Genomic DNA, 24487 nt, shown 5'->3' on the forward strand with positions numbered 1-24487 from the left:
GCTTTACCAAATCTAAAGTAAATTCATGATAATTCTCTTTAACCAGAAATTCACTTTATTAATGAAGGAACTGAACCAGATATATAATCCATACCTCATATCATCTAACTAAACTACTTGCAGATGGGAACACATCAGGGGAAGTTTACTTACCCAAAGATCTCGGTTTCTTTTTTATAAATAGAATAAGTATTTCAGGAGTATGTGTGGATAAGTGGCTTGGATAAGTGCTGCAGGTTTTTCATGAGTGATTTCACTTGAAAAACAGTATTACAAAATACTGTTTACATGGAGTGGTAAGACAGCCTTACCAGTGGTAGAAGGTAGTGTCTTTTCACATTTTTCTTTTTGCCCCCATTGCTACACTTTTGTGAGAGCACCTATGCAGTTTTGTGCCTTCTTCCAAAAATATTCCACTATTTGGAAGGATTGTTATGAAACTGAGGAAGAGGGCAGAAACAGTGTTTCTGAGATATTAAATATAATTTCAGCAACCTGTTTATTCAGGCATTAAGCAACAGAAGTTCACTGCTCAAATTTGGTGGATACTCACAGTAAAATTACTTGCAGGATACTAGTTAAGTTATGAGTTTCAAAGAGAAGAAATGGATGCTAGAGCTTTAAATCCTCCTGCATGAAATAGTAATATAAATTCTAGTTTGAAAAGTCATTACACTGACTGCCCTTTACACTGTGTTTCTTTCTGATTTTTTTTGGTGAGACCTGTCATTACTCCTGACATACTTAGTAAGGATTGCTCTGGTATGCTTTTTAGTCACATTCTCTGAAGGAAATAGGAGGTGGTTAAGAAATAACACATTAATAAAGTACATTTGGAGGTGATATAGTTCCGACTGCTTATCACAACTGAGGTCTTAATTGTAATAGGGAATAAAGTAGATTCTTGTCAAGCCTAAGTTGACCTGGAGTTCCATTTATTATTCTCACATCCTCTGACAACAATTTGGATTATATGGTTTGGTAATGAGCGATTCTTTCCCATTGCATCAATCATAATTGCATGGCTTCATCCAGCAATATATAAAATCAATACTTACCAAAATCCGCAATCCCAAAAAGTACTTTGCAAAAAAATATATAATTTTCTCTAAAAATAGATGTGAGACCTTTCATCTGCACTAAATTAAATATCCATCTATCTGTGTGTTGAGCTGTTCTGTTACCAATTAAGATTTTCTCTGTGTGTGTTTATTGAGTTTACCTTTTGCCACATTTAACAAGAGAATGGAATGATACAGCCTTGTTCAGAGTTGAGAGTGCTAGACACAGTCATTCCTTAACCAAAAATGTAAAACTTTAGATTCTTTCCCTTTTATATGTCAAGTTTTCCAAAGCTTTACTGCTTGAACAAAACATTTTGTTTTAACCTTTTATATTGGAAATCCTGTTAAGTACATCAGTAGGTGCATGGTTTATGTGTTAGCAGTATTACAGAAGAACACTACCAAAATAGCTGGTTTGGGGCATAGCTTATTGGCAGGATTATTATTTTTTGATGGCAGAATTAGAACTCCAGTCAACCAGAGGTGTGGCAGAGAACGTAACCAGCCTAAGGTCAAGTTTGCTTCCATAGATTTGCAGTGCAGGTTCTTGAATATCAAAGCACCTGTCTGCAAAGTAATTTGTCCATGGTGCTCTTGCTCAGAATTTGCTCTTAATTTTGCAATACTTTCCTTTGTTTTTCACCCCTGCCAACTTTGTATCTGTGCTTGTGTCATGCTAGGTACTAGACAAGATAGATAGATTAAATATTTGACATCTTTTGTTACTTGCTCAATAACCTTTTAAATTTCACTAAAAAGAAATTCAAGTGCAGTTTTGTTTTCTTAATATCTATTCCACATATGATGATGCATGAAACTTGTGTGTACTTCCTTAAGGGAATGCAGTAGGCACAGAAGCCACTGGGAATAGTTAGCTTTGGCAAAAGAGAATTTATGTAGATGTAATTGGCTTACTCTGAAGGTCATAATTAGTGAATGAGGTCTGTGATGAAAATTTTGTCAACCTTTCAAAAAATGTCTAGAGGCAGTGACTCATTGTACATAGCATTTACCTCTTTGACATATAAGCCTGTTAAGAACAGGTGCAAAAATCTTCATAAAAAGCTCCTGAGTCCTATTTGTGAGAAAAGATGAGGCAAGAGGCAAGTTGAGAAGGAAATCCCATTGGAATATGCCTGAAGTAAGCAAATGTATTATATTAAAATATTAGAATTGTAGCACAGTATTTTTTTTGCAAGGCTTGTTTCCCCATTATACTTGCTTCTGTTTTGTTTTGCTTTTTTATTAGTAACAGTTTATGATCACGTTCAATATTATTGTCTATATAAAGGATATGCGGTTAGCTGGAAAGCAAGATACTACATGAACTAGGATTCCCTGAAGTTCCTGAAACTCTCCTTGAAGTAAGCCAGAATGCTCATAAACTTCCAAGATTAGGTCTTTGGGAAATAAAATAATCAAGATAAAAGTAAACTAATATTAAAATGAAAACATTTCTTTTATTTTCCTGGATATTACTTAAAATTCTTTTCCTATTAGATGTTTTCAACAAACCATAAAATACATTTTCTTTATGAAGAGTCCGTCTCACAGTATAGTCAGTTGGTAACTCTTGGTAGAAGAGAGAACATTAATGGAATAGAACTCAGACTAAGTGTTGTCTTTAGAGTTATAACTCTGAAGTTATTTTCATCCTAACATATTCAGATCTTTACACAGAACTATGGAAATTAATAGAAAAAAAAAAGGAACTATTTTATAAAACGTCTTAATTTCACGGGGGACTTAATATATTTTTAGATTTAATATATTACAATATTATTATTATTTTATGTTCTTCGTTATACTGTTTTTATTCATTATTTCCTTTGACTCATTCTGATTTTCTGTTCTTATTCTTCCTTTATTATAGGAGTCCTTCATATCAGCCTTCGTTTATTTGAAAAAAGCTTACACATAAGCACTTTTGCATGCCCTGGTCATATAACTTTTTTTAGCAATAATGCTTTTAAGATCTACAGTTCCATATTTGTTCTTCTGCACTGATTATATGGATAAGTATTAATGTTAGGGGCAATTTGGTAGTGGAAACTAGAGTAAAGTCCCATTTTTTAATCCTTTATTTTAACTGGTTTATTTAACTGGTTTATAAAAATCTTTAATAAACATTTTACTTCCATGCACAACTTGTTCTTGAAAATCTGAATTAGGTTGCACCTTTTTCTTGCCTTCTTGGTTATGGTTACATACATGTTTACATATTTAAAACATTTCACATGTAAAATAAATATATAAATATATACATAAATAATATTTAAAACATATAACATTGCATGTTATAGCTAAGAAAAAGGTTGTTATTTTCTCATCTTTCATCAAGAGACAAAAAGAATATGAAGGTAAAATGGTCTTTGTGTCATGTATACTAGTGAGAAATACCTTTGGGATGTACACACTCATCATTATAGCAAACACATTTAATGAAGTTAATTATGATTCTAGGTTCCATGGTTCCTTTCTCCATGCGGATTTTACATGCTGAACTTCCTCAGTACCTAGGTAATCCTCAGGAGTCACTGGATAGACTGCACAGTATGAAGATAATCTGCGCCAAGGTAACAACTTCTCTATGCAGTGCTATTTCTTACTGTTTAGGAAATACATTTCACTGTCCTGAAATAGAACATTGTTTCAACTAGGACATTTTGGATTCCATCTTGATTCAGAGAAGGAACTCACTAATAGAAGTAATTAAGTCTCTTCCATTTTAGGATACAGCATCCTCTTCTCCTCTGCTTAGCAGCTCAGACTAAAATGAGTAAAACAGTGCAAATACAGTTCTCTTGCTTTCGTGCTTCTGCCCAACAAGACACAGAACAGATGTATTAAGCAGACATGTTCAAGGGCATGTGGGAGATTTTTTCCCTCACTCAGCAGCATCCAGCTAGTTCAAAACAGTTGTTAATTGTAAAATCATAGAATGGTTTGGGTTGGAAAGGATCTTAAAGATCATCTAGTTCCAACCCGCCTGCCATAGGCAGGGACACCTCCCACCAGACCAGGTTGCTCAAAGCCCAATCCAACCTGGCCTTGGCACTTCTAGGGATGGGGCATCCACAGCTTCTCTGAGCAACCTGTTACGGTTTCTCACCCCATCATGTATTTCTTCCTTATACGTAATCTAAACCTACCCCCTTCTAATTTGAAACCATTACCCTCTTGTCCTGTTCCTATACTCCTTGACAAAGAGTCCCTCCCCAGCTTTCCTGTAGGCCCCCTTAGGTACTGGAATGCCGCTATAAGGTCTGCCCAGTGCCTTCTTTTTAGGCTAAACAACCCCAACTCCATCAGCCTGTCTTCATAGGAGAAGCACTCCACGCCTCTGATCAGCCCCACAGCCCTCCTCTGGACCTGCTCCAGCAGGTCTGGGTCTCTCCTGTGCTGGGGACCCCAGGCCTGAATGTAGTGCTCCAGGTAGGGTCTCCCGAGAGCAGTCATGATCAAAAGATTCTGCTCCATCCTTCAGCAATAGTCTGGATAGCCGGCTTTGGAAATGAATGACAGTCTTTATAAATGGGAATATAAAGACGAACTGCTGAGCTTGTTTTGGGGTTTGTTTGTTTATTTTGATGAAGCTTTCTTTGTTGTTGTTTTGGGGCCTGAGGCGAATTACTTGTTTTGTCAAGTTGCAACATTGCAAAATTTGGGCCTGAATTATAATATGAGATTTGTCAGTGCTGGAATTGGAGTGGTGGTATTGTAAGCACAAGCCTTACCCACTAAACCCAACACCCTGAGCATTAATCATTCATCCTTAAATGCTTTTAACAGAGATCTCCCCTACTAGTGTAATGGAACAGTTATGTACGAATGTTACATTGTGCTAACCTCTAGAAGAAATGAAGCACTATTGCTTTACCTGTGACATTTGAAAATTCGGAACTGTATATGAGATAAACGCACGTGATTATTTTGGGTATTCCTTGGAAGCTTCCTATATTTACTTCTGAAAATAAATTGAATAATGCAAGTGTAGGAATTTGGTAATTGCCAGTTGTATAGATACTGTGGTCTTATGTATATAAAAACCAACTTGCTTCCAGCACAGTTACTAGGGTAACCAAGTATAACCAAGTGTTTACAGTTAAAAATAGTTATTTCTTTTATGAGGGAAAAAGATGAAAGGTTGAAGTAATAAGAAATTAATGTGGCATTTGTTGTAGAGTTGGAAGGAATTAATTTGGAAACAGTTGAGAGAAAGATCTAATTTGGCCAAGAAGTGCTACTTTTTAGCACTTCATGAATGATGTTATCTGTTTGTGACCATCTCATCTAATAACATTACTGCCAAGTTCTCTCCAGCATTGTCCTTCATAAACAGTCCTCCTCAATTTAAAAGTATTTTTATTTTTTTCCAGGATATGTTATACTGCTCTGATGCAGGATTTCTGGGCCTACTGACATTTGCCTGCCCTGGTCTGCAGCAGACCAGGTGTTTCATATCTTGTTTTTGTATGATCTGGTTTTAAGTATTGTGCTGTCACTCTTCAGTAATGAAAGTGTGACTAGATCCCAAAATTTGACTGAAGTTCCTTATCTTGTAAAGGAGGGAGAGAATTGTATGATGCGAATGAGGAAGTGACTTGAGCAGGACGTTCATCAGCCATCTGGTTAACTTTATTGACATGGCCGTATCTTGTTTACAGCGTGATCAGCCATGACTCTCCACAGATTAAAGATACTGGTCAGTAGCAGAATGAAAGAAAAGGAAATTAATTCCCCCACACACACACCTTGACACACTTCTTCACAAGACCCTTAAGTTATTTATAACCCTGAGGTGGCTCTGCCTGCTCACTTTTCCTTGAAGTGCATATCCTTAAAGCATATCCACTGTACTAAGGAAGCTTCTAAACTATCTTCAAGGTTTTGTTTGAACATGACCTAGGCTGATTGTTTGTTTAAATAAGGGAACCGAGAGAATATAAAATAGGAATAAAGGACATTTGCAAATTAAAAATGTGGATTTCCCTGCCTGCTAAGTTCTTGAAGAACAGACCTGTTTACTCATATTCTTACTCCCTCAACCTCTAGATGCATAGATCACTATATGATCCCTTGTGCCCTTGGGGAAAGCTTCTCTGAGGCTTCTGCTGGCTCTTCCCAAGGAGTTCCCCATTCTGGGAGAAGATTTTCCTAGCTTAGGATGTTCAATTGTAGTCCTAATGGGAGCAATCTCCCATTGCTTCTGACAGGTTCCACCAGAGGCAGAGTGCAGTCGCCAGGGCTCCTTTTTAACATAAAGTACACAGAAGACTACAAAGAAAACATTCCATCCTTCCTATGGTAATATTTTACAATTAGTTTTTCTAGGCACTACATGCATATAACTACAGTTGTTTGTATCCAAATTAAATATATTGTATTTTGGAGCAATTCAAAGACAGCTATAGAAACAAGAGTATGAAAAAGGACATCTCATAAATATATTTAAAAAAAAAAAAAAAAGCATTATTTAGATATATGTTTTAATTTTTGTGTGGAATGCTATCAGTCTAATAATCTAGATCTCACCTGGAATGTTTAAGAATAAAGCACATGAAAGCTTATGAAAACCTATGGCATAGCCAAGAAAATAACATAAAGAATTTACACATTATTCTTAATATTTATATGTGACACTTGGGAACCATTTGGGTTGTAACAGAATTAATTGGGGAGCTTTCAACCAAAAACCTCTAGTGTTTTACTTACCTACTTGAAAAAGTGGAAAAATAATCTTCGGTCATCCTTATTTACAGAAGGGCGTACGAATAGTCATTATGTAAATGAGATGATCTTGGAGTCATAAAAACTAGGAGAGAGAAAAGACCTATTAGCTCACCTCGTCTGTCTCTCTGCAATGCAAGGTTGTTTTCTAGTTTTTAATGAGCCAGCCTGTGGAGCTGAGGCCACTTCCCCTGGGAGGCTATTCCAGGCTAATGCTAATGCATTCTTATCGTAAGAAAATTTGTCTTCCTATTTTGCTTCTCTTCCTTAATGTAATTGTGTTATTCCTATCTGATACCTCTTTTTAACCTGCTAAATTCCCTCTTGTTTTTTGTTGTACGCTCTCTGCAGATGCCTGTCAACTTTGGATTAGCTACTCGACTTTAAGATCTAACCATATTTAATTTGACATTATGTTGGTAACTCAGTCTCTTCAGCCCTCATCTACTTATATATTTCTTGTACCTGAATCAGGATTGGAGATTGAGATGAAAAGCATAATTTTTGTTTTCCCTGTATAGGCAATAATGTTTTTAGTTCCTCTAGCATCCCTTTAAATTTGTAATCAAGGTCTGATCTGATATTTTACATCTCTTGTCTACAGGTGCAGCATTTAGGAATGAAATAATCTGTGATGCCAAAGGCCTGTTATGGTCTTCTAGGGGAATGAAGTGATATTGTTACTGTCTCTGTGTTATTGCTGGTCTTCCCAACCTGAATTGCCACAAGTTGTTGCCCTTATAAGTCTGCCTTGAAATAAAAGGACTCCAAACAGCCAGGCAGTAAGAGTAACAGTAGTAATTTAAGTCATAAAAAGGGTGGTTCTTTTCCAGCATTCACTCAAAAACATAGGCATGATTGTAGTGCTAATTCTGCTAAGGACATGCTATATAATAAATGCTTACCTGGAGACCAAAATGTGAGAAGAACAATAGTCAGGCTTAAGCTATTCTTGCCCCTTCCTTGTGCCTGAGCTTCCTAGCTGAATGAGGGAGAGCTCCTGGAAATACACATATCCCATAGGGTGATGTATTTTGCTTTTTACCTTTTTTATCCTTCAAGTGGCAGAGCTGTACTGTGCTCTCTACCAGGTGGGTGGAGCAGTGGTAAGTGGGTTAACTGCCCTGCTTCCTGAAAAAGCTCCTGCAAGTTGCTCTTCATGTTCAAGAGTCTTGCCACTTGGCCATCTGCTACTTCCTCTGTAGTTCCACCACTCTTCTTTAAGAGAAGTTGTGTTACTCTTTGACCCTTCCATATACACACTTCATGTATCTCCCAGTCTTTTGTTTTAATTTAGATTAATGAACTTTTCAGTCTCTTAGCTACTGATTGCTTTTGCTCTTTATTTTCATTCAGCTTCCAGTTCTGGATCAGTTACTAAGAATGCATAAGTATTCTATGTCTCATAGATTATTTCAGTCTGGGAGGTGTTTGTCCTGATGCTTTGTCTGATGAGTTTGTAGAAATTATGATGATCCTACACCAAACTGAGTCCCCCAAAAGCCACAATTACAGAAGCACCCAGAAAAAAAAAAAAGGGGAGGGGGGTTCTTTTGAGTAAGAAGGTAATGCTGATGAAAAGTTGTGGAAGAAAAAACAAATTATTAAAAAAAGAAATGGAAGGACAGGAAATAAGGAATACAAAAGGTAGCGTGCCTAGGTTAGTAGTTGTGGTACGCAGGTGATGGATAAGGAATGAAACAGGAGGCTTGGTGAAACAGTGCTAGCCAGTTAAACTAGAAATTGTGTCTTTATAAATATTCAAGACAAGGAAAAACATATTTCATACATACAGCTTGTTTAATGTAGATGGTAGAAGTGTTCAATGTTATTTGTCTTTATATTTGAAACAAGGACGTTTAGAGCTATCGCATATGATATTGCTAGAATAAACAGTTTACCATCTGTGGAAAAGCAGGATGAAGGGATCCGTTAAAATCAAACATTTCATGTCAACTACCATAGCTTACACTGAATAACTACTAGAATCAGTGATTTTATTATTAAACAATTCATGGAAAACTAGGGAAGTGCCTAAATATTGAAAGACTGCAGATGATGTTCCTATACTTAAGAAGGGCAAAAGGAGATAAACCTAGGGAATAAACCAATTAGCCTCAAATCAGCACCGAGTTCTGTTTTAATTACGTTGAGCTTGAGGTGACAGCTAGATATCCCCAAGTAATATCACAGAATGGTTAATGTAATATTCTAATTGTATGCTAACATCCAATTCTTTAATTCTTTCCTTTTTTTTTTTTTTTTTTCTTGATGCTGTTAGTTGGGGCGTTTTCAGAGAATGGCTTTGTCAAACTAACCTATTGTCTTTTCAAACAAAACAATATGTTTCATTGATGAAGGCACCTCCTTATGCTAACACCATTTCAAGAGTAAGAGCTCTGAGCCTTACTGGGAATGAAAGCTGATCAGTAGATTTTTTCCAGGGGAAGAGAGAGATCATGGTTTTTTTAGACTGGATAGAAAACAGACAACAAGGTATTTTTTTGGCTTGTGGGAGAGAAGAGTTATTCTGACAAGGTTACTTGTTATATACTAGGCATTTAATACTTAAATCTGGTGCTTCGGTTTCTAAGTGTTTTCTAAGTGCTACACTGCTTGTGAAATTGGGACAGGGATTCAATCTCACAGACATGCTGCTGTGATCTCATAAATTGCCACCTATCAACTAAGTTGTGGTATCTGTACAATTGTTTGCTCATAGCCTCTCAAAATTTGAGGTAAGGCAACTTGCTTTAGCTCTCTATGAACTAAATCAAACTACCTTGTACTTGTCATGGGCTAACAGTTCTTACCAGGAAAATGGCCCTGGCTCATCTGGCATGTGGTAACTGCGGTCATTTCATCGAATGCCTCTCCTAGCTCTTAAGTTACTTGTAGCTAAATTTATGACACCTAACTTTAGGCTTTCACTCTAGTCTATGAAAAGAGGTTGGTATGTCTCAGGGCAATTCCTTTCACCTTAAGATGGTGTGAACTCGCTTCGTGGAGGTCCTGATTGCCCTTCATTGACTGTCGGAGGCACCAACACACTGTCTGAGGCCAGACTAATTTTGCTTTTGAGGATTTCCTGTGTTGTCTTTAAGTGTTTGTTTACAAACCACTGAGCACAACTGGAATGCTTTCCTGGTGTGGAAAAAAAACAATTTCTTATACTGACAGAGGGTAAGAGTGCTCTGTGCAATGTGTTCAAAAGTGCACTCAGGCCCTAAACTGTGATATGCCTTATATTTCACTAATTGTCTAACCACAACGGCTGTTCAAGAGCAACAGCTTTAGTGCTCTTTTTGAAGGAGATCTCAAACAGTATTCTACAACCAAAGTAATAAATTTGTAATAGAACAAAGGGGGTTATTTGTGGGAATGGGAGAACGGATTTGGAGAAACTGTAATGGGATTAGAAAATGGAAAGTTGACTTGCATTTCAAATGGAACTTCACCTGCGTATTTCAAAAGTGCTGAGACACAAGCTTCATTAAGTATACATTTTCATTCTCCCAATCATATTACAAATGTTTCATTCACTCAACAGTTTGGATGATTTAAAATCTATAATAAATAAAGAGAGGCAATAAAACCCAAAGTTTGAGAAGGGAGTCGGAATAAGACCTAAGGGGAATACTTGATTAAGGACAAAAGAAGCAAGGTGTTTTGGAAACCAGAGCCCATGCTTAGGGTGGAGGAGTCAAGAGAGGATGGCTCTCTTAGAAAAATCAATTTGACATTCTTTGTGGTCATTAACATTCATTCTCTGGTGAAGCATATTTCATGTTTTGTTTAACAAAATGTGTATGTCCCCGGAGTGTGCTGACATTTAATGTTCTGTAAGTATCATAAACCTGAATTCTAACATCCTTCTACCGTGTAATGTCTTCCTTTGTGCAATTGATCTAGCTATGGTAATAATCAGTAATTTTGAACTGTATCTAGGTGAAACATTCTTGCCTGAGTTGGTTTTCATATTGACTGTCAATTTTAGATAATTTGCATTTAATACATAGCATTGTTTAAACTCATGTAAGTTACTTTAAAAATTTACTACAGATACTAGAAAATCTGGAACAAGGCTTAGCTGAAGATGGAAGTATGACTAATATTACACAGGAGAACAGACAAGGTAGGTATTCTTTAAACATTTTTTCACAGGCAGTATGGTTTTATCACTTGCCCAAGTATGCCAGAAGTTTTCACAAGACTGCCCCAGAGTTGTTAAAACAGTATTTTTGTAATCTCATAGTCTTCTCAGCCTCTGAAATGATACACCTTATACTTTTATTTGCTGGAATTAATTTCACAGTTTTGCCCTTGATCAAATTGTTGCACTAAATCAGTTTTTTTTTCTTACTTAGAAGAAACAAAGAACATGACTACCATCCTTTAGTGATGCATCTAGAAGTGTATTGCTGTCACAGCTTAGATGAATGTTTCATGTTCAGCATTGGCTCATTGGTTCCTCTCAGTCTTCCCACCTAAAATTTAGTGATTTTTTTTTAAGATTGAACTGCTATCAGACAAGGGCTGCATTGGCCTAGGATGTTACTATATTCTAATAGTCTAATTCTCACTGCAACTGTGTGATACATAGAATCCTGAAATACCTAAGTCACTTTTTAAAATGAGTTTCAGAATATACTCATCTAAATAATTTTATATGGAATTATGTTGTTTGTTTTTTTTCCTGTTCCTTCTATCTGAGTTTTTAACTTCAATAGTGTGGGATAAATTACTGTATAAAGGTCATCTAGATAAATTAGTTGTCCAAGTATTTTTTAATGGAATTTATACTAATCAGATCATTTGAGTGTGCTTAAAAATTGAACATGAGATGACATTTTAAGCATTGTTATGGATTAGATGAACCACTTATGGTGCCCAGCAATATGGAAGTTAAAAACATAATACCAAGAAAACAAGAACCTTTCAGCTTCAGCCAACAGCCTAAGGAAATCTTACCAACTTCTTTCCATGCTAGCATTTACCTCTGGAGGGTATGGGAAGTAAAGGTCTGCCTCTGAGATGTGAAGAGGCTGGGTACAGCTCTTGGGTACTCAGCAGAGTGACATATTATAAACAGGTCACTAAAATGATGCCTACATGGAGTGGTGCAGACCTGGTCTGAACTCTTCTGCCTGGTCTTCAAGTTGGTTGGACATAGAGCAGCTTTAATGTGTCAATGTACTTCACTTAATATACCATCTAGATATGCCCTAGAAAAGGAATGCAACTATGAACAGTGTATATCATAGAGGCATTTGCAGATATATTCAAATGAATACACATATTCTTCTCAAAATGGGTTAGGAAAAAGCAGAAAGATAATCTGATATTCCAAATTCATGCACAGCATTTCAGTTTCTGGTTTTCTCTCTTTATAGCTGTTGTTCATCTTGCCTCTGTTCCCTTACCTCCTTTTCCCTGTTATTCCCTTTCTACCCTCATTTTTTGTGAAATCTACGCTCATATTTTTGTGAATTCTACCCTCATATTTTTGGGAAAAATATTTTCCCCATATTTTTTTCTGCTTTTTTTTTTCTTTGTCTTGAAAAGGAAAGGACTTGTTAGGGGACAAGGACTTTTTTTTTTTTTTTCCTAGCTGTGTCATCATCCTGTGGCCAGCAGTCTATCTCTGATGTGAGTTTCAGGCTTCTCGTTTTTCCTCACTGCTGCTGCATCAGAGCTGAAATGAGCTCAGAAGGATGTGGTTGGAAAAGCAGCAGCCAGAATTTGCCAGAGGACAAGGCTGCTGAAGCAGTCCCCTTTGCAAGGAGTGTTAGGTGACTGCTGTTGTTTGTGGAGGTCAGCTGGGTCTGCTCCCTGTCTGTTTCTGATAATGCCGTTTTTTTGATGTTTTGTTTTGTTTTCATGTGAGATCTCGCTGAAGCAAAACTTATTAACTTTATTTGAAGACAGACATAATTCATTATGGGGATTATGCCTAGTAAGTAATTTCCTTATTGCTGGTGTAAGAAGGTGCCACGCAAGTCAACTCATCATGTACATCTCCTCTAATCTGAAACAGAGCACCTCACCTGCCAGTTTTTCAACAGGAGAAGAATTGTAGCATCACTTACCTGGCAATGCATTCTAGAAGATGCCAATTCTGCAATTTAGTGCACAGTGTTTGTATTAAAATGGCTGGCAGTATGGAGTACAGTCCTTGACAAATAGCAAAACTGAATGCTTAGAATGCGAGCAAGTGGTTTTCAGGCATTTTTCAGGCATCACATAATGATCCGGTGTTGGGTTTTCAATTTTGTTTACAGCTTTGCAGGTTTCCTTTAACCCCTTTCTGCCAGCACTAAGAAGCCTCATCCACAGGCCTACCCAATTTCAAGGTCAGAGCCAGTTCTTGTTTAGTTATAGCACTGACTGAAGACATCTGGTGTGTCTGCTTTGCAATCCTTTTTAAGTATTGTGGCTGGTGCTGCTGGATTGTGAGCAGGAAACCTAGATGTCTCCACTGCAGAAATCAGCATCTCATTTGTTGTTACCTAAGTCCTTGGTAAGATCCTGAAAAATTGAACATGGTTACCAAACTAGGGGGACATGCAAACAGGGAGATAAGCACAAGTGAAATAATAAAGGAGAGTTAAGAAGAGATTTATTTAATTATGTCCAGGTTTTACAGACACCCCCAAGGAAAGAAAAAATGTAGCATACAATAATTGCTCAGTGTTTACAGCAGTCTCTCCATTAACAGCACTAGCAATGTGTGGTCAAGGGAGAATTCCTAAAACAAAAGCTAGCATTAATGAACAATTTTAAGGCACAGTGAATGACATACTGGATTCAGTCTTGGTGCCCCTTCTTTTGACAAAGGTAATTTGGAAATGCTGACATAGATTTTTTGTTCTTGTTGTGGGTGGGGAGTGGTGAAGGTGTTTTTAGGAAGTGAAGGGGAGTAGACATTTCACCAGACTCTGTTCTTATTTGTAATGGCATTTATGTGTGTTAAAAAAAAATAATCTGTGCGACCTGCCATGCTTTTCATCATAGCATACATTATGGATACAAATGAGTGGTCTCAGTTATCACAGTCTCATTGAAATAGCCTCTTCGCCCTTTCCTCTCCCCTCCTTCTTAAATCATTACAGTGACCTTGACAGCTGATTGACTGAGACCTATTTATTTTCCAAATGTACTGAATTAATACTCCTAACATTTATTTTGGAGGATTAGAGGAATATTTCTAGCATTGATCTAGGGAAATGGATTGAGAAAAATAAGGATCTATGTGAACTATTCTCTTAAAACATGAGGAGTCTGTCTGCAAACCAAAAGAGAAAAAAAAAAAAAATCTGCTGCTGCAGCTTTTAATGCCTGCAAGCTCCGGGAGCATGGGGAAAGCAGACAGGCTTGGCAGATTTTTTCCAGCACAGCTCTAAGCCAGAGGCAAGCAGAAATAGTCCCAGACTCAGACAGTTCTGACCCTGCACATTTTGGCTCTGAAATGGCATTAGCTGTGTTTGATTTTTGAGTTTATCTCATTTAATCCTGTAGATTATATGTTTTTAAAATTGATACTCATTATCACTCTCATCTTTTTTATGCATCTTTTGTTCTTATATTGGAAAATATGTGGCTGCTTCTTCTGGTGTTTAATATTTGGCCTGAGCTCAAAGCTGAGCGGCTGTCTGTTGCTCTGCGTTGTTACAGCGTGTATGGTCCCCAGAACTGCTTGAGTAATTCCCTTGGAGAGATGCAGGATTTTCTGTCTGATGGTGCAGTGTAGCAGAGAATTAAAAATTCTCTGCTAAAACCCAGTGGTGTTAACGAGGTGGATCTTTCAAAATCGTAATTCATAGGACCAATAATTGATGGCAAGAAAGAACCTCTAATTTATTTGTGCAAATTCACAAGCTGCTCTTATTTTGCAGCCTCTGTTCAGCTGTGGAGGTCACGTCTGGGCCGGGTGATGTACTCCATGGCAAACTGTCTGCTAATGATGAAGGTACGTGGGTGGCAGCAACTGCAGAGGTACCGTATATTCCGGAATAGAATGTCAGAGAAAGTGCAGGAGAATTAGTGGTGCATAGATAAGGGTACCTGACTGTACTCGGAGGTTTTGCATAGTGAAGAATTAATTAGACTTAATAATGCCTTATTTAATAGATAACCATTTGAAGTAATGTTCTTCGGGAACATATCTGCACTTATTTCTCCCCAAATCATCCCGGAGAACGTGCAGTAACAATACCGAATTTACATTTTTAAATTGAATTTTTCTAACACTTAACTAAATGCTGTAATTAAAAGCAATTATGTGCTCTGTCTTTTTCAAACTGTGCACTAAGAATGTTGCTCTGTGTATGCACATTATGAATACTATAGGCTTGGTATATGATGAAGATCCAGAACATCTAAATACATCCTTCCTATCTCAATTGTAAGATAGCTTCTTTCAGGTTTAAATCCGCACTAATGGGTGGGGAAAAGAGAAAGGAATAAAAGGAAAACCTAACTACCACTGTTTTGTTGTTTCTCTCTTGTTTCCCCCTTACTCCTTAAGCACTTTTTGCTGCATTTGATGGAACACTGGCTTCTCTTTGTGATCAGAAAACTTGAGAAATATGACAATTCCTGCCATTCACCTCATAGTCAGGGAAATAGGGATATTGCCATTCTAGGCATGCAAAAAACTGCTGTTATGCTGAGTTTAACTGTGCTTCACAAATCAATTAACAGCAACAGGCTCAGAGCAATTCTGTCAGCACTATAACCTTCACAGGCCGAGCTCCTTGCTCCCTGCTAGTTGGTTGTCGAAGGTCATGTCAAACCTGACGTTTACTAAGCTGCTTCCCAGGCTGGGCCTCCTTGATGCTCTGTTCATAATATTGTAGTAACTCAGAAAGCATGCATCACATACAGTTATCCAAATACTGCTTTATATAAAACAGAATGCCCTATTTATGTGAATTAGGGAAAACAGAAATTTCTGTTCATAATTATGTTGTGATCAGAACAATTCTGTCCTGAATAGAAATAATTGTCCATTAAATCATGAAGTATTTTTAAGAATTAATAAGCACTTGTTTTGAAGTAGGTACTTGACATAGGTTCAGTTCTTAAGGAACTTGCTTTTTCAAAAAACAAGTGGAGAGAAGCACAACATATTTGTGAATACTAGTTATCAACTTTTTGGAAATGATATCTCAGAAATACTGCAGCTCAGATGCTTCTTAAGATCAGTTTTATTTAGGGCCTCACTGCTGTTAATTTAGAAATTTACACTTCCACAGTAACTTCCAGACTACCCGCAACTGCATGTTAATGCACAAGTGCTCCCATTTGAAACTTGAATTTAGCACATAGGCTGTGGAGCAGTTGGGAATCTCACAAGTTTCAGAAATATTCCTATATGGAGTAGTAGAGAGCTGGGGTTGTTCAGCCTGGAGAAGAGAAGGTTCCAGAAAGACCTTACAGCAGCCTTCCAGTACGTAAAGGTGGGCCTACAGGAAAGCTGGGGAGGGACTCTTTGTCAGGGGGCGTAGTGATAAGACAAGAAGTCATGGCTTTAAACTAAAAGAGGGGAGATAAGGAATAAATTCTTCACTCAGAGGGTGGTGAGGCACTGGAACAGGTTGCCCAGAGAAGCTGTGGATGCCCCATCCCTGGAGGTGTTCAAGGCCAGGCTGGATGGGGCTTTGGGCAACCTGATCTAGTGGGAGGTGTCCCTGCCTATGGCAGGGGCATTGGAACCAGGTGATCTTTAAAGTCTCTTCCAATCCAAACCATTCCATGATTCTGTGATTTTCAAACACAGTCTTATTACAGTTAAAATCAGAGTAGTGCATCAAGTTAATTTATTCTGCTTATGTGACAAATCCTTGCTGAAAGAATTGTATTGGTTATTTATAAATGTACTAATTTTAAGACCACTGTAACATACAGAAAACTGTAATCATCTTCTCCACCTTCTAGAGTATTCCAATTTCTTCAAATAATTTTAACACACTTCTGTTAATTCTCTCATGAACAATTATATTAATTGAACAACATTCCACATCTACAGTTGTTTTTGCTGTTGTGTAAAACACTTTAAAAACTAAATGTTTTATTCAAGTGTTTCAAGTATATATAATAATTTGAAAAAAAAATATTATTCCCCAAGTCAGTGTCATGCATTGCCATCTAGTGTACATTTAAAATACTGCAATGTGGTCATATTTGGTCCCCAAGTACTATTCGGTAAATTGAATAGCTTGTGCTATTAGTAGATTAATAATAATTTATTTTTTTAAGTTAAAACAATTCAACAGTGGTATAAAGCAAAAGCTGACTATATTATTCTTGTTAACCTGTTTCTTTGCCCAACAAACTTCAGTAGTATTTAGGGAATAGTCTTGTCAGAATTGACTCTTCAAAATAAAAAAAAAAAAATACTTTGAACGGATGTTGGACCTATGTCTCTTTAAATTTAATTCAGCTATACTCAAATTCAGTTTGGTTTATTTCTTGTCATCTCTCTTCTCTGTTACTTATCTGACCTAAGGAATTCTGTTCATGATTTTTGTCTTTTTAAATACATTATATGGCCTCTTTAGTTTCACAGCTGAACATCTCATTAAATTATTGAGGTGGAGGAGTAGATTGTTTTGAAGGTAGCGAATGAGGTGTAAATAAGTGCTTTAACCAGACTTGCACAAGAAACCAATTAGTCATAAGTCTCTTTTACCCTGGGACCATTTCTTTTACTGAATTCTGCCTGCTACAGTTCAGTAGCAGTTTAAGGCAGTCTTACTGCTAGTAAGACTATATGTATATTTTCTGTTCATCACCTTTCCCTTGCACAACCTTTCTTAAACATATTCTTGCTCTTCTCCATACACCATTATTGGACTTTAAGTGACAGAAACAAAGACATGGTGGATCTCGGTCACAGCAACTGAATCAGCTTTTACATTTTCGTGTGAACAAGGGGTAACTCAAGGGAGGAGGTAGAAATACAGCAGGAAGGAAAGGGGAGACCACTTAACATGCATCGCTACAGACTTTCATTTATAAGAACCGTGGGCTTAAGTCACTGTGAAACTGTACCCTGAATATATGAGAGAACATTCATTTAAAATGCAACTGATGATGTGCATTGCTTCATTTCAACAATATAATTGCAAAATGTCTGTCATTTTACTAAATCACCATGGAAGTGTCTTAAGAACTTTTTAAAGTTCTTTTCATCTGAGCTAAAATTGCTTTTGACATTATCTTACAAGACTTTTACCTCTCTGAGGAATAAATACTTAAGTACTTTCCATATATATTATAAATGCACTCTAATTAAGAGCATATTTTGCATTTTGTAAGATTTTTTTTGTCAGTGTTGTTTTAGCTTTTGTAGAGCTTGCCCTTAGTAAAAACAAAAGCATTAGAATTGTTTTTCATTTGGGTCTAAATACAATTAAAACTACACTTGAAGAAGGAGCTAGCACCTTGTACTAATGGTGCAAGGGACTGATGCATAAGGACTTTGGTTGCATAAGGAGAAAGACTGCATGAATCATGTCTTTTGCCTAACTGTGCTGCAGTACGACACTCTGGATTCATAATGCTGTGAATCTCTGCTTTCATAACCCTTCTTCAAATGCACGAGCTAGAGAGGAAGGGCGAGTTATCCATCCTCTTCTCCCAAATTACGGTCTTCATGAGCTTTACTGTTTGTAATAACTAAAGCTGATTTGTAATCTGTTGTTTCTGAACCAAATATTCGCATTCTACACATCATGATCATTTATATTTATTTCTAAATATCTCATAACTGATTTTTAAGTACTTAAAGTGAGGAGGGAAAACCACAAACGTGTAATACAGTGACCATTAAAGGAAATACAGTTACACTGCAGTGCATCAGGGGAAAACAAACCCCACTTGCCATTTTTGTGCAGGCAGATCCAGTGGCTTAAGACAACATTTTTTTGGATGATTATATCTAATGTTAGCTCTGAATTTTTTCGTAATTAAAGAAATACTGAATTATTAAACAATACCAACTCTCATTCGTATCCTGAATTGTGTAACTTTAATTCTTCTTTTGGGATTTCTTATGAAGGTGTTGAAAATCTGAAGGGTCACAATTTGTAGAAGTTAAAGACTGTGATAATATATCAACCCTACCGTTAAGTCTTAAGATCACAAGCTGACTGGTTTTGTTTTGTTTTTACTGCCAGTACTTAATATTTCTTACTCATCCCAACCAAAACTTGTATTAAACAAGATTCCACTCTTCTGAGAGGGTTTCTCATTTATCATTCTCACAGACAATTGTTCTTTTACCATGTCCCAGTAGCAAAGCAGGGAATTAAAATCTGGTCTTCAGTAGATAAGACTAAATATCATGTACTTTACAATATGCTCCTTCAGAAGGAATTGTCAAATAAGGTGCTTTTGTAACATACAATGGGTGGCATATTTTTGTGTCACCTGGCAGTATACAGGATACCCCAGAAATCTACTACTGCTTCTGTGATAAATAAGTGGGGGGGAGTATACACATATAAAATTTACCGCATGCAGTAAGTTTTATGTGCATGTACTGAAGCAATTACAAGATGAATCAGAATCACAGAATCGTCTAGGTTAGAAGAGACTTCCAAGATCACCTAGTCCAACCTGTGACCTAACACTAACCAGTCCTTCACTAAACCATATGAAATTGTATTTAGAAGCAAGTCTGGATGCTGTCATAACGCTTTACTGTTTCATGCTGGGCCCAGCCTTGCCTGTGCTCAGGTGTGGTTTTAGACCTACATGACTTTATCTCTTGTCATCTCCTAGAAGAAATGGGTCCCATTCCTGTGACAGGCACTGCAGGGCATGGGGTAAATGCACACAGGTGCTGTGTGAGGTACCATCACATAGAAACAAAGTGCAATATGTTTCCTGATCCTCAAATAAAGTGCATAGGCTCTTACTGCCTCACCTCTACTCTCACATTTTAGGAGGTGTGAACCTTTACATACTCCTAGTTATAATACACATATAATGCACATAATACATAATACAATGCTTGATAGGGAATGCAAAAGGGGAAGAGGGTTTGTTTGCCTGACTAGGCCAAGCCTGCCCCTGCAGCGCAGACCTCCAAGATGTTACTTGTCTGCTTGTTCCTACCAAGGTTGGCTCGTTACCTATGCTAGGCAGCCTGTGATGTTATAATTGGGCAAACAGTGCCCCCTCGTGCAGCTTATGCTGGCCAAGACTTTCCTTCAGTCAGTTCATACTGAGCTGACAGAAGCACTTTTCTTTCAATTTAACCACAAGGTCTCCAGGGAATTGTGTGGGGGATGTGAGTGCAACAGCCCTGTCCCTCACAGTTCTGCTGCACGTCTTTGTCACATGGACTAAGCTGGAGTGTAAGTGAGAGTGACCACCAGGAAAAGGACTGCTTTAGACTACAGAATAGAAGACATTGAGCACAAAAGCTATAATTTGATGTAATAAAATTATTTGTCCAGTAAGTACATTGTTATTCGCAAAGGGATAAAACTCAAAGTCACAGACAATCTTTTGTTTATTTATAAATGATACTCTTGCAAGGATTAATAGCTAATAAATTAAATAAATAACTAAATAAATATAGTGTGGCTGGGCAACCAGTTCAGAGGAGCCTTGTTCCATGAATTTTATGCAATACCTAACACTCTTGGACTTCATGATCAAACAAGTCCTGTAGCAAGAGCTGTTACAGTGAAAATTGAGTTTGCCCTGTCATAAATTCATGAGGAATTTTGGTAGTATAAATTACATCGTGTTTGAGTTGTGAATGCTAAATGAATCAGAATTTAAACAAATATATTGTTGCCCATATGGCATGTTGTCTTTGCTCTGAACTCTTGCCATTACAACTAATGAGCATGGACATGGCATGGCATACTAGAGTTGGAATACTCTATATGCTAGATGTTCAAATTTAATAGTTACATGTGCAATATACAAGTTGCTTGCAAATGAAAAGTCCTGCAAAGTGCTCCTGGGGTTGTTTAAGCCAGTCTCTACTATCATAGGTTATGTAATTGCTCTTATATGTAGCTAAGACTCTAGAGACTTCTCAAGTTTTTTGTGTATATGAAGAAATTAGTATGTTCCAAAGAGTGACCTGATGCCTGGGACAAATAGGGCTCAGTCACTTTAAATACAATCTCAGAAGAAGAAATACATTACACCTGGGGCATGCAGCCTCCTCAGACTAAGGAGGAGATGAGGAATAAGTACATTTAGCAGTAGCTGGGATCACATCAGCGATGAGTTAAATAAGCACTGTAACAAAACAAAAAAAAAAAAAGGCATGGTACAGAGTATCCCGAGATGTCTGTGCCATTTTAAAAGATTGTTCTTTGATATATTTTGCTTCTGAACACCTACCACAAGTTCTTGTTTGAAGGTGAAGGGCAAAACTGCCAGGAAGCACCAGGTCAGTACAGCACATAGCCTTCTGTCTTTGCAAATGCCTGTTTTTTATAAACAAATGCATATTTTCCCTGCCTCTACTCTGAATTGATCAAAGAAGCTGTAGCTGAGACTAGTGCAACCTTGTGCCCTGTGGATGTACCCACTACATGTGTTTCCCTTGGGCACTAGTTTTTCACCTGAAAACATGGAAGACGTTTTAGTTTCCGTAACATTACTTTGTGTTTTTCACAAGTTAAAAGCATGTGCACAAACAGTTCCCAAAGCTTCTCAACACAAACTATGTAATCATGCATATACTTTAAACATGTGACACTACCACATGTGACACTACCTACACCTGAGTCACATGCAAGGCTTTTGATTCTCATCCTAAATCATAATCCATGCAGGAGAGTAAATGTGGGTTTTTTTGAATGAAATGAAAGAACGAAGTAAAGAGATTCGTTCTCCTGGCATTGAGCTACAAATAGAATATGATCCAGTTGCAAAATAAATAAAGGAAGGTCCCTGTTTTAAGCAGTTCCAGTATAACTGATAATATAGACAGCCTACAGTGATAGGCAGAAATTCTGTCCCATTCACAAGTTGCAATTATTTTGATTCTGTTTACATATATCTTTAAAAAGAAGGCTACATAAAGGCCTGAGCTTAAGTATCTGGTGCTGCGCTCAAGTATCTGGTTGTGTGCTTTTCACCCCTCAGGACTATGTGCTTGCTGTAGATGCTTATCACTCTGTCATCAAATATTACCCACAGCAAGAGCCTCAGCTGCTGAGTGGAATTGGAAGGATTTTCCTTCAGGTATGTATTTGGTTCTATATATGCTAGGTAATGTTCCTATTGACAGCTATATAGTGAATAATTGTTGCATTTAGAACGAGAGCTAAAACTGTATCAGATTGTAGAGGCAGTGGACAAAACTAAAAAACTTTCACCATGTGATAATGCTAGGAAATACGAAGCACTAGTATTAAAATGGCATATGTCTACATTAGTGAATAAAAAAGGTGCTATAGAAAATTATGCTAATGATTTAATCAAAAAGAAACATTGTACACTTACTGAAAGTGAAGAGGCCCAGATCTGATGTACAGCCAGCCTTTAGCTGTTTCCTTACTATAAATGGGAAATGGGGATGAGAGAAATGGAGAATTCAGAGGCTACCACAGAGAAATGTTAAGAAGCACTCTAATTCTGCCAGCAATCACCTGACCTCTGAAACAGAAATTCACATGTGATAAAGAAACAGTGAGTGCATTTTAGCCTCTAGTATTTATTGTGTGTTTCTAATAGACTCTGTTTGCTGGCTGACCTGTCCAAAATTGCCATTTAAATAATACATTAAAGAATTTCAAAAGTGGAAAGCTGTCTGACCTTACCCTCTACAATACTGAAAAAAAATAAAATAAAATAAAGGTAAAAGTGGTAAATAAATCCTAGGAGCACTTCAGAAAAATAACATGTTCCCAGACAAACAGCACAGTGTTTTGCAGGCTCCTGTTAGAAAAGAGGAGTTGTACTATTCTCCCTGACCACTATGGATAGAACAAAAGGTGGCATAAAAAATGCAGCAGGGGAGAGTGTGTTTTCTAATAGTAAGGGTATTTAAGAATTCTGGAATGAGTTTTCCAGGGAGGTTGTGTAATATACACCATTTGAGAGCTTTAAGGGGACTTTCACACATTTGTCACAAACATCTTCAGTAATGCTAGTCCTGGTTTTGAACGAAAAGTTGATTTCATGAAGGTCCCCACCTGAAGGCTGCCTGGTTTGCATGGTTTTATGCTCCTGAAATAGTTTAGTTTCCTTCCTTTTGATAGATTTATTTTACCCAGTAGTGAGTTTTCTTCTCCTTCCGTCTCTCCATCTTAAAATTAGACACTGTACCAGGAAGCCTCGCCAAAAATATGAGCACATCCTCCTATGAAACATAAATTGCTAGCTTGTTTACCAAAGGGACCTTCTTCAGAGAAAATATTTTTCTTTTCTCAGATAGCAATGTATGTGACATGCACTTAGGTGAAATACCTGTTTCCTTCTAGGAATCCCCTTTCTGTCCCCTTTCCAATAAAACTTCTTTGTCCTTAAGCCAGCTTTCACATCCCTTTCCTTCAGCCTGCATGATTCACTAGCCAGTAGTTTTCAATCTGCAGGTGGACTGTCTCCCCACAGTGACCCATTTGTTGGGGCTGTTTTCTGACACGTTTTGGTCTGATGTGTTCAAGTTGTCCTGTGATCTCTGGCTTTAACCCAGAAACACCTTGTGAATTGACTAAGCACAGGTTCTACGCTAGTACCAGGCTATTGTGTTCTCGTTTTCATGCTTATTGACAGCTTCTGCTTGTGAGCAGTGAGCATCTGTCTTAATTTTCCGTGGACTAACACAGAATCATAGAATCACAGAATTGTCTAGGTTGGAAGAGACCTTCTAGATCACCTAGTCCAACCTCTGACCTAACGGTAACCAGTCCTTCACTAAAACATATCCCTAAGCTCTACATCTAAACGTCTTTTAAAGACCTCCAGGGATGGTGACTCCACCACTTCCCTGGGCAGCCTGTTCCAATGTCTAACAACCCTTTCGGTAAAGAAGTTCTTCCTAACATCCAACCTAAAACTCCCCTGGCACAACTTAAGCCCATTCCCCCTTGTCCTGTCACCAGGCACGTGGGAGAACAGACCAACCCCCACCTCGCTACAGCCTCCCTTGAGGTACCTATAGAGAGCAATAAGGTCACCCCTGAGCCTCCTTTTCTCCAGGCTGAACAAACCCAGCTCTCTCAGCTGCTCCTCGTAGGACTTGTTTTCCAGACCCCTCACCAGCTTCGTTGCCCTTCTCTGAACCCGCTCAAGCATCTCGATGTCCTTCTTGTAGCGAGGGGCCCAAAACTGAACACAGTACTTGAGGTGCGGCCTCACCAGAGCCGAGTATAGGGGGACGATCACTTCCCTCGCCATGCTGGCCACGCTCCTGCTTATGCAAGCCAGGATGCTGTTGGCCTTCTTGGCCACCTGAGCGCACTGCTGGCTCATATTCAGCCGACCATCAACCAATACTCCCAGGTCCTTCTCTGCATGGCAGCTTTCCAACCATTCCTCTCCCAGTCTGTAGCTCTGCTTGGGGTTATTGCGCCCCAGGTGCAGGACTGGCACTTGGCCTTGTTGAACTTCATGCAGTTGACCTCAGCCGATCGGTCCAGCCTATCCAGATCCTTCTGCAGAGCCTTCCTACCCTCAAGCAGATCGACACACGCACCTAACTTGGTGTC

General features: G+C 37.9%; 1 protein-coding gene across 2 annotated transcripts in view; it reads left to right on the forward strand.

The window, feature by feature from the left end:
* TRAPPC12 (trafficking protein particle complex 12) overlaps positions 1–24487 on the forward strand; it is a 53229-nt gene that overhangs the window by 25359 nt on the left and 3383 nt on the right. For both annotated transcript variants that reach the window (XM_032184406.1, XM_032184407.1), the window contains exons 6-9: positions 3528–3640; positions 10857–10929; positions 14690–14763; positions 21921–22019. In XM_032184406.1, the coding sequence (XP_032040297.1) occupies positions 3528–3640; positions 10857–10929; positions 14690–14763; positions 21921–22019 (359 nt within the window). The remainder of the gene's footprint in view (positions 1–3527; positions 3641–10856; positions 10930–14689; positions 14764–21920; positions 22020–24487) is intronic.

Source organism: Aythya fuligula, chromosome 3, assembly GCF_009819795.1.
Source record: "Aythya fuligula isolate bAytFul2 chromosome 3, bAytFul2.pri, whole genome shotgun sequence".
Taxonomy (NCBI): Eukaryota; Metazoa; Chordata; class Aves; order Anseriformes; family Anatidae; genus Aythya; species Aythya fuligula.